The 10,805-nt window shown below is 49.1% G+C and overlaps 1 protein-coding gene across 2 annotated transcripts; it reads left to right on the top strand.

Annotated features, from left to right (window-relative positions):
* Nucleotides 1–5,945: 5,945 nt before the first annotated feature.
* Nucleotides 5,946–9,753, top strand: HEY1 (hes related family bHLH transcription factor with YRPW motif 1). 2 transcript variants are annotated; one of them, XM_004011756.6, is made up of 5 exons: nt 5,946–6,172; nt 6,430–6,505; nt 6,648–6,731; nt 7,010–7,091; nt 8,014–9,753. In XM_004011756.6, the coding sequence occupies exons 1-5, from the start codon at nt 6,084–6,086 to the stop codon at nt 8,595–8,597; spliced, it is 915 nt and encodes a 304-aa protein (XP_004011805.2). In that variant the 5' UTR covers nt 5,946–6,083; the 3' UTR covers nt 8,598–9,753. The 2 variants fall into 2 exon arrangements, with proteins under 2 accessions (XP_004011805.2, XP_042110289.1); XM_042254355.2 differs by having other exon boundaries at nt 6,648–6,743.
* Nucleotides 9,754–10,805: the final 1,052 nt, after the last annotated feature.

Genomic DNA, 10,805 nt, shown 5'->3' with positions numbered 1-10,805 from the left:
TTGGTTTACTGTGAGCATTCAATGAATGATATATGAAGTTCTTAACATTACCTGGCATATGGTAAGTACTGTGTGAGTGTCTGCTGTTTATTAAAAATTTTTTTTCAAGGAATTGGGTTCTCAGATTAGTCAGCAAAGAACTTTAAATCAAAAGTTATATTCAGAGCTCAATAATACCTCTTGTTAAGTTGCTTTTCACTGCTTAATTTAATTTTCTGTGGGTCAGTGGTCTTTAATCAAAAGCTAAGTGTATCCATCCTTATGCTAGTAAAGAATTTCCTAACGTCTATCTTTAGGGATGCTGTTTTAGTAGACTATTAGCAGATGCTATGTGAAAAAATATGAACTTGGGAAGTGCTGAGTCAGACATGACAATGCGGCTTCTTTCCTTAGGACTTCTCAGAACTGTGCATGCTCTCATGCACCCTGAGATTGCCGAGAGTTTCCCAAATGTATATGAAAACAGATTCTTTTATTTACAGAGAATCTTGAAAGGTTAATGTTCTGTGAAATGCACTTTGGCATTTTAAATATCCTTTTCTTTTTCTTTTTCAAAGATGGAGTGGCCCATCTTGAAAGAATGCATTGACAGGAGCCAAGAAAACCTACAGAAGCTTCCTCTTAAGGGGTCCAGTCAAACTGGATGGAACAGCCCGTGTTATTACCATTATAACTCATATGCAGAAGGGGTACCATTTATATAGTATCTTTACAAAATACTTTGTTTCATTTTACCTTTTGGAGAGGCAAAAATCAACACTGAGGGAGAATTCTTAATTTACAGATGAGGAAAGTGAGGCTCAGAGGAGAGTGGTGAGAGGTGTGGTCATGGGCCCCAGGTCCCAGAGCCAGGGAAGGGGGATTCAAGCCCACCCTTGGAGTCCTCTGCCTCTCCCGCTGTGCCACACTGCGGTCTGATGGGATTCCAATTAAACATTCCTTCAGGGTGAACACAGAGGGTCTTACATCTGACCTCAATTAGGAGAGTTGAGAGTGGAAGTGCATTTTTGTGTGGCATGACATGCCACAAGGCAATGTGGCGTCTGAGACAGGCATCCAGAGAAAAGAGGGAAGCGTGGGGACCAGAGGAAAACTGGCACTTAGAATTTGGGTCTGACAGTTTGGGGTGACTCTGCTTTGTGGCTTCTGATTTGGTGGGTTCTCATAAAGGAGCCAGCTCTGAGCTCCATAAGTACGTGACTTATTTGTCCTCATACCCATAGCACTGCACACTCAAGGGATGCTCCTTAGAAAGACACTCAAAAAGCACAACTTTCACTGATAATGAATAGCAGATGCTTCTTTTTTTTCGCTCTACTCAAAATAATCTAGTGCTCTTTGCAAAAATCACTTTCTCATCATCTTAGAAGGATATTACTTCCTACTCTTTTTAAATTTAATTTTTATTTTATATTGGGGTATAGCTGATTTTCAGAGACACTTATGATTTATTTGACTGTGCCAGGTCTTAGCTGCAGCATGTGGAATCTAGTTCCCTCAGCAAGGATCAAACCTGGGCCCCCTGCCTTAGGAGTGCAGTGTTAGCCCTTAGACCACCAGAGAAGTCCCCACTGTTTTATTTAATATGTCTAGGCACTAGATGCTTATTTACTTATTAGATGTATAACAGAGTATCTGAAGAAAACTGAGGGGTAACCTAGTGCTGAGTTTATTTACTCATTGGTAAATCAAGTATACTAATAGTTAATAATAACAGCTACTATTTGAGTGCCTACTAATGGCTCAGCACTATGTAGAATGATTTACAAAATTGACTTTGTGACAATGGAAAATAATAATTATTAATATTCCCATTTTACACAGAGAACTGAGGCTTAAAGAGGTTAAATAACTGGCCGCTTAGTCATGTAGCCAAGATATTGTTCTGAATATGTCTTTCCCACATACCCATATGAGTAGCTTGATAGGGACTGTGGCTTCCCAACCCAATGATCCCAGCTTTGCTCAGTGACCAGCACACAGGAGGGACTTTATACGAGTATGTCAAGTGAATGCATAAATAAGCAAGACCTAGATGTTTCAAACACTGGCTGACTTCACCTAAAAGTCATTTTAACAAAGGCATTTTGCCTCAGAATGGAGAGAGCAACTTGTCTGAAAGCCCAAAGTGAGGCAGCCCCTGTCTTTTTCAGGCTGTGGGTGGAGTCTGGCCCTCCTGCACATCATTCGCAACACCTGTTTGCTCTCAGTCACCTGCACTCATCAGCAAATTGCCAGAGAAAGGGCCTCACCGAGGACATAAAGTAAGGACGTCTATGGTGGCTAAAGCCCCTGTGGATAACTGATGGCTCATGGCTTCTTCCAGGGTGGTTTCCCCGCCTGGCTACTGCTGTGTCCCTTCTGGACAGTTGGCTATCCTTAAGCCTCTTTCTTTCCTTTTTCTCTATGCAGTCTCTGGAGTTCACCAGTGGGCCTCAGCCACTGATTCCCACAGTGGTGGTATTTTTTTTTTTAAATTGGAGTATAGTTGATTTATAATGTTGTGTTAGTTTCAGACATATGGCAAAGTGATTCAGTTATATATATGTATTTTAGTTCATTTACAATGCTGTTAGTTTCAAACATACAGCACAGTGATCCAGTTATATATATACATATATTGATTCTTTTTTAGATTCCTTTCTCATATAGATGGGGTTCTCTAGTGGCTCAGTGGTAAAAGAACCTGCCTGCCAATGCAGGACTCAGATTCAGTCCCTGGATTGGGAAGATTCCCTGGAGAAAGAAAGAGCAACCCACTTCAGTATTCTTGCCTGGAAATCCCATGGACAGAGGAGTCTGGTGGGGTCCATGGGGTTGCAAAGAATTGGATGTGACTAAGCACACACACTCATACAGGTTATCACAGAACACTGAGCAGAGTTCCCTGTGCTATACAGCAGGTCCTTGCCGTTATCCATCATAAACAGTAGTGTGTGTGTATCCATTTCAACTTAAGCCTGTTTCATATAGAAATGCTGGAGTTGTGATTTGAGGCTGAGCTCTTTTCCTCTGGAGGTCTCAGGAGTTCATCTCTGAAGAAGCCTGGCTCAAGTTTAGCCCTGTGAGTGAATTCCCAAATCTCGAGTACCCATCTATTCCAGGGCATCTCTTCCCAAGAAAACACAGAGAAAGGCAACCTGCAGGACACAAATAACTAACTAAACCCAGACTCCATCGACCAGGCAAGGAAATGGGCCTGCATGCAACCTGGAAGAGGCTGTACTGCAGGAGCCATAGAGTATAAAAGAACAACACTCTCATCACCCCTCCTCCAACCTCCCTGCCTTGGAAAAGCCCCTTTCCCTAGCGGCTAGGCCTGGGGCAGCTGCGCTCCAGGGTAGAGGGGGTCAGTGTGCCAGAGTCAAAGCTCAGAAGCAGTGGAAATGATGATTTTAATTCAGTCCTCACTTTTGACTGAAAAGTAATACTGAGTATGGGAGAAATATCTTGTTTGGGTACTAATGTGGGTGAGGAATCCTCAATCCCTTTTTGTATTTTCCTCTCCCCCACCTATCTGCAGCTTGCCCACAACTCGACAAAGTGGCCTAAATGGGCCAAGGCAGGAAAGGTTGACTCACTTGTAGATTCCAGAGGCTGGGAAAATTTACAGAACCACAGCAGGGTAGTGGACACACTGAGCAGGGAAAGAAACTGAAAGTCAGAGAAACTTCTGGAAGGCAGAGGGGAGTGGGTGGATGGTTTCCTATGCCTGGACCACCAGGTTCTGGGAGGGAAGCAGCCGGTAGCAATGACTTGCTAGACTTAAGACTGCGGAGGCTGAACTTCTGTGATTATAGCAGACCCTAGAGAGCTGTGTCACCTGAGCCAAGAGCTGAGAAAGGAAATAGTGGGGTTATCCACGGGGTTGGGGGCTGGGGTGGGGCAGAACAACTGAGAAGTGGCCTCCGGTGCAATACCAGGGCGCAAGGGTGCCTGATGGGCCAGCAACAATAAATCCCAGTTGGCTGATGGAGAGACCCAGCCTAGACAGGAAAGCAGAAAGAGGCACCTGGGAAGGACTGAGGGGCTTGAGGTGGTAGAGGTTTAGTGGAATACAAGGCTCAGTGAGAGTCAGGAAGTGTCTTACCTCGTGGGGGTGAGAGACTGAGAAACATCCGATCCCTATCAGGCTCAGGCCACTGTGTGGCGTCTGAAATGTAGGCATTGAGATCAATAAAGTAAGTCACTCAGTCGTGTCCGACTCTTTACGACCCCATGGACTGTAGCCTACCAGGTTTCTCCATCCATGGGATTTTCCAGGCAAGAATACTGGAGTGGGTTGCCATTTCCTTCTCCAGGAGATCTTCCCAACCCAGGGAAGGAACCCAGATCTCCCGCGTTGTAGGCAGACGCTTTACCGTCTGAGCCACCGCGGGTATAGAAACGGACAAGCAACTTGCAAAGGTGACAATGTTTCTGTCATGCTCAACAATATTTACCAGGCGTTCCATCACTGAAAGACTGCAGTCCCCAAGAGTGGACTTCAGAGGAACATGTACTGCTCTGCTCCTTTGTCAGGGGAGAGAGATGCCTGGATTCCTAAATTCAGAACAACCTCCTACAAATCAGGAAGCAGTCCGAGATATACAATATGTATTTGTAAAACATCTATCTCCTTGAGGCCTGGGAACTACACGTAGCACCCAGTACCCGCCACTCCACCCCCGAGGCAGGAGGTGTGCAGGGGGCGCGTGTGTGTCTGGTGGTCAGAGATGTGAATCTCAGCAGCGAGGGCGGCCCCAGACGCAAACGCTGAGTCCCGCCACCCTGTCGCCCGCTGACAGGATCTGGCCGCCAACGCCTGGAAAAAAAAAAAAAAAGAGCCCCAGCTGCCCCCCCACCCCCACCCCCGCCGCCGCCATCCGTCCACCCCTGCCCCCCCGCCCCAGCTGGCCCAGCAAACAAGCGCTCCATTTCCCCGGATCCCAGAGGCACAGGGGAATTTATTCCATCTCGGAGGCTGGGAAGCCCCTGCGGAAGCTAGTCCGTCTGCTAGTGAGTACACAGCTCCAAAACCCGAAAAAGAACATTTCCCGAAACCACATCTTCCCCTGTAAGCATCCGGGGCCCCGGGCTAGTGGCCACAGTGTACGGCGCCCCGGCGGCCGCTCTCCTGGCGCCCCGCACCCTCCGCCCGGCGTCCGGCGCGCCGCCTGGCCAGGTGCTTCGAACCCGGCTTCGCCTGCGGCGTGCGCCTCCCGCCGCCGGACACCGGCGGCCCGGCAGCCGAGATTTACCGCGGCGCAGGGCGGCGGCTTCCGGGGCTGCCCGGCGCCCAGGCTCCGATTACAGGTTCACACGGGGGGCCTGGCCCGCGGCCGCCCAGCCCCCGCCGGCGCGCCCTCACGCGGCCCCGCTCCCCCGCCTGCCCATTCTTCTCCATTCATGCGGACGCCCAGCGCCGCCGCCGCCGCCGCCAGCGCGGCCGCCGTCGCCGCCGTCGGTCGCCCGGATTGGCTGGCGGCCGCGGCGCCGGCACTTTCCCACGGCCCGCGGCGCGTGCGGCTCACCGGCGGCGCTGCAGGCGCGGCCCTGGCGTGCGGCCAGGCCAATCGGGGCGCGCGGGGCGGGGCGGGGCCGCGGCCGACGGCGGGCTGGTGTCCCGGCCCGGCCTCCCCCGCCTGCCCGCCGCCGGCCCTGCGCCGCCCGCGCCGCCTCCTTCCCCCCAGCGGAGGCCCGGTGGAGCCCCTGCGGAGCCGACACACCGCCGCCGGGCAGGGGCGGGCGGGGAGGGCGGGCCTGGGGTTCGCCCTCGGCCTCGGCCTCGCCCCCGCCCCTCTCCTGAGAGGCTGCCAATCAGAGGAGCGAGAAGCCGGATTGGCCGAGGGAAGGCTGTTGCCCGGGAGCCACCGCCCCGCCCCCCCGCCCCCTCGTCCACCCCCTCCACTCCCCCGCCCTCCCCTGGGCCCTGGGAAGGGGCGCAGCGTGGGAAAGGGATGGTTGAGTTTTAACCGGAGGCAGAGCGTGAGCCGGACCAGTGTGTGCGGAACGCGAGCAGTCGAGCGCGGAGAGGCGCCGCTGCAGTTAACTCCTCCCTGCCCGCCGCGCCGACCCTCCCCCAGATTCCCCGCTCAGCCAGCATGAAGCGAGCCCACCCTGAGTACAGCTCCTCGGATAGCGAGCTGGACGAGACCATCGAGGTGGAAAAGGAGAGTGCGGATGAGAATGGGTGAGTTGGCGGCGAGAGGCTAGCGTCGGCTGGCCTCGGTGACAGCGCACGAGGGCCCGGGGCACGCCGGCGCCCTGCACTGACCTCTGTGCATCTCCGGCAGGCCTCCGCCCCGGGTGAATGACCCGGAGGTGCTTTCAAGCCCAAGTTGCCTAAAAAATCTGAGTACGGGTAGGGCGTGGGGGCGACCTCTCAGATCACCTCCTCTCGCTTAACGGCGATTCCTGTTTTTTTTTTTCCCCCCACTCTTCATTTAGGAACTTGAGTTCAGCTTTAGGGTCCATGTCCCCAACTACATCTTCACAGATCTTGGCCAGGAAAAGACGGAGAGGCGTGAGTCTCTTTACAGTGCACCCTTTTTTTTGGGGAGGGGGGGTGTTTGTTTTATTAATTAACGGGAAGAACCACCTTTCTTCACTTTAGAATTTACAGTCGTAATGGAAATATCTCCCGTTGTTTTGCCTGCTTTCTCCAGATTATTGAGAAGCGCCGACGAGACCGGATCAATAACAGTTTGTCTGAGCTGAGGAGGCTGGTACCCAGTGCTTTTGAGAAGCAGGTAATGAAGAAAGTAGGTAGCTCTCTCGGTGTAGTTATCCACGCCTTCAGAATCCTTAGGCTCATTAATCTGAACCTCACCCGTGCCTTGGAAAATAACCGCGTTTGTGAGAAGGAAATAAATTCGTCCAGATTCCAACATGTTTTGCGAAGATAATTTATTTTGCTGTTGTCTATGCTTTTATGATTTGCAGAGCACATCTATGCGTATATATTTCAAGTTGTTCCCCAAAGGCAGTAGGTGCCAAATCAGGTTTTTGTTGTTGTTTCCTTCTCTAGGGGTCTGCCAAGCTAGAAAAAGCCGAGATCCTGCAGATGACGGTAGATCACCTGAAAATGCTACACACTGCAGGAGGGAAAGGTACGTCTCTAGTCCGGTGGGGCGTCTGAGTGTCTGGGGGCAGAGTGATCAGCTACCAACGGCTAGACGGCTAGGATTGGTGCAGTCGCTGCTTTATTTTTACTGTGCGCTTTGGGGGTGGAGAGAGAACGGTGTGTTGTGTGGGGGGTTGCCTGTCGGTGTGCTTTCACGTGCACATAGGTTTTCTCCAGTGAATTCATCACCCCAGCCCTCTGCAAATTAAGCGTATGCACCTTCTTTTGGAAAATACCTATTACGTGTGACAGCTAAAGTTGTGACAGCTCTGGTCTGGTAGCTCAAACCACATTTGTTTATTAACCTTTTGGAGAAAAAGCCTTTTTTTTTTTTTTTTAAATATGGTCTTAATTTCATATACAAGATTCTTAAAGAATAACCTGGCACATGACTCTTGAGGAAAGAAACCTGTTGTGATGAAGTAGAGAAAACCCCAAGGAAGGTGGGGGACCGAGGTCTGTGTGTCTGTCTCCAGCCGGAAAATGCTCTATTCTGGACCAAGTGCCTAAAAGCTCCGTGATGATAACTTACATCTGTGTGTCTAATGAATTTCACTACTCTGTGGTTTTTCTGTCCTTGAAGTGTTTTTTGTTGTTGTTGAGGGAAAACATTAAAGGAATGAACATAGTTTCATCTGCCGGTAGGGTATAATTCCAGTTTCTGCTTGGCAGTTTCTAATTGGGCTTTGAACTTGCATTAGCAAACACATACTTCTTATGTTGATTAATGCAAAGATTTTGGTCGATTCCCAAATATTTGGACTTTAAGAAGAGCCCGTGAATGCTTTTTTTTTTTTTTTTTTCTCCTTAAAGGATGTAGCTATTTGCCAGGAAGGGCTGCCTTTGGGATCGAAGAAATGAGGGAAATGAGCGAAGCTCTGAGGTTTCTCTTTTGTTCGTTTCCTCAGGCTATTTTGACGCGCACGCCCTTGCTATGGACTATCGGAGTTTGGGGTTTCGGGAATGCCTGGCCGAAGTCGCCCGTTACCTGAGCATCATTGAAGGACTGGATGCCTCGGACCCTCTTCGAGTTCGCCTGGTCTCACATCTGAACAACTATGCCTCCCAGCGGGAAGCGGCGAGCGGCGCCCACGCAGGCCTTGGACATATTCCCTGGGGGAGCGCCTTCGGACATCACCCGCACGTCGCGCACCCCCTGCTGCTGCCCCAGAGCACCCACGGGAACACTGGCACCTCGGCCTCACCCACGGAATCCCACCACCAGGGCAGGTTGGCCACAGCACATCCGGAGGCGTCCGCTTTGCGAGCGCCCCCTAGCGGCGGCCTTGGACCGGTGCTCCCGATGGTCACCTCCGCCTCCAAACTCTCTCCACCCCTGCTCTCCTCCGTGGCCTCCCTGTCGGCCTTCCCCTTCTCTTTCGGCTCCTTTCACTTACTGTCTCCCAATGCACTGAGCCCTTCGGCACCCACGCAGGCAGCAAACCTTGGCAAACCCTATAGACCTTGGGGGACGGAGATTGGAGCTTTTTAATGAACTGATGATGTAGAATGAGGGAGGGGAAAGCTTAAATTCCCAGCTGAGCTGGGCTGTTGCCAACATCACCTTAAAGTCATCGGTAAAATAAAAAGGAAAAAGGTACACTTTCAGATAAACTTTGTTGAAAGACGAAAGGTTTGTTGGTTTACTTTTTCTTTTTTAATGTTTTTTTTAATCATGTCATGTATTAGCAGTTTAAAAACTAGTTGTTAAATTTTGTTCCAAACATTAAATTGAAATAGTGAGTATAAACCCACAAATTGGTGATAGGTTTGTACTGTGCCTAATTTACTTTGTTAACCTAAGAAAGATCCCGTTTTTGTCCCAAAGTTTTGGGGATTTTAACATTTAGTATTTTGGGTCTGTTCTTCTCCTTGTATAGTTCCAGTCTCTTTTTAGAATTAATTTTCCAAACCACTGTGCTCAATGTTAACATGATGCTATTTTGTTAATATTTTGACAAGTAAGGTATTGTATAAATGATAGTCTTTGGGGGTGGGCTGTATTGAATTTTATATTTCTGAGTGAAGCGTTGACAAATCAGATGATCAGCTTTATCCAAGAAAGACTAGCTAATTCTCTGCCTCCTACAGCAGGGAGGTGAATGTACACACCATTAGGGGCCCTGAGTCTGAATGACCAGTCACTGTCGTCTGCCAGGATTCACAGTTCTGGCTTGGCTAGGAGAGGTCTGGGTTTGGAGTTGGTAGGGAAGGGACGGACGGCAGTTGCATAGAATATGTCTGCATTTATCAGTCTCAAGCAATGCAATGAATTTTTAATTTCACAGATCTCAAGTTCACAGATGTTAACATGGATAAGTGGTCATGGTGTGCAAGTGGTCAATGGAATAGTCCAGGGGAACCTGTTAAATTCATAATCTAATTCTTCCCGGAGCTGCCATGTTTTCTTTTCACTGGGGATGTTTATGTTGTGTTCTTCTTTTTGGCGCATGGAAATATGGTTGTTGAGATAACTTAAAACGTCTTTGCTGCCTTCTATTTGGTTTATTTAATTTGATTTGAGCTATAAAAGCATCATTTTACAGGTCTATTCCTTTAGCAGGTATAGTTAAAATGACCTCCACTGAACTGGGTTTGACCTCTATTGTACTGATGTGTTGTGACTAAATAAAAAAGAACAAACTCTTCTCCTGTATATGTCTTACCTACTTTAGCCTTTCTCTCTGTTGACTGAGATAAAAATTCTCATTTTCATTTTGCCTGGTCATCAGTTTTTTTCTGTTTAATAATTTCATTATTCTTGGTCTTTGTGATTTTGGATAAGGTGACTTCATTATGACGTAGAGCTTTGGTGTGGCTCCCATAAGAGGATATAGTGCTTTAGCTATTATGTCAGATAATCGGGCCCTAAAGTGATCATCTATGGACTAGAAACTTCAAATCCTGGTTGGGAGTTGCAGGGTGGGAGAAAACTCTGAAATCTTATAAAATAGTGTTGACCGTTCAACAGATATTTACTGAGGACGCTTGCTGCATGCTCAGTTCTATACTGGAAGAACAGAATATTTAATTTCTTCTTTTTTTTTTTTTTAAATGGCAAAACAAGAAAAGCCAAACCTTGCTAACTCAGAGCCCAGGAATCTGGTGAGTGGTGGCAGGCTGTAATTCCGCACCTGCAGGGCTCTGGAGTCTTTCCTTGTCTTCTTTCCAAGGAATCTGTTTAACCCGTTAGTTGCCTTTGACTCATGCACTGGGTAGTGTGGAGGCAGACACGTGCTTTAGGTTAGAATGGAAACGCTGCCAGGACAGAGGCAGTCATCTGGGCTCCCTGGGGAAAACAGTGCCTTCCCATGGCCTTAAAAGTCATCCTTCTGCCAATTAAGGAATCTCCTAGCTGGGAAGGAGTTACTTTGATCCTGAGAGTGGTGGAGAGGAGAAGGAGAAAACCCACTCTACCAGATGAAGTAGACCCACACCTCCCTCCTCTGATTAAGAAATGAAGGCAGGACTTCCCTGGTGGTCCAGTGGTTAAGAATTCGCCTGCCAATGCAGGGGACATGGATTCAATCCCTGGTCGGGGAACTAAGATCCCACATGCCTTGGGACAACTGAGCCTGTGTCCTGCAACTACTGAGCCCACGCTGTAGAGCCTGCGCTCTGCAAGAAGAGAAGCCACCTCACTGAGAAGCCCTTGCACAGAAACCAGAGTAACCCAGCTCACTGCAACTAGAGAAAGCCT

Source organism: Ovis aries, chromosome 9, assembly GCF_016772045.2.
Source record: "Ovis aries strain OAR_USU_Benz2616 breed Rambouillet chromosome 9, ARS-UI_Ramb_v3.0, whole genome shotgun sequence".
NCBI classification, from domain to species: domain Eukaryota; kingdom Metazoa; phylum Chordata; class Mammalia; order Artiodactyla; family Bovidae; genus Ovis; species Ovis aries.
The sequence above is the reverse complement of the archived record's forward strand: the minus strand, read 5'-3'. Positions and strand labels throughout refer to the sequence as shown.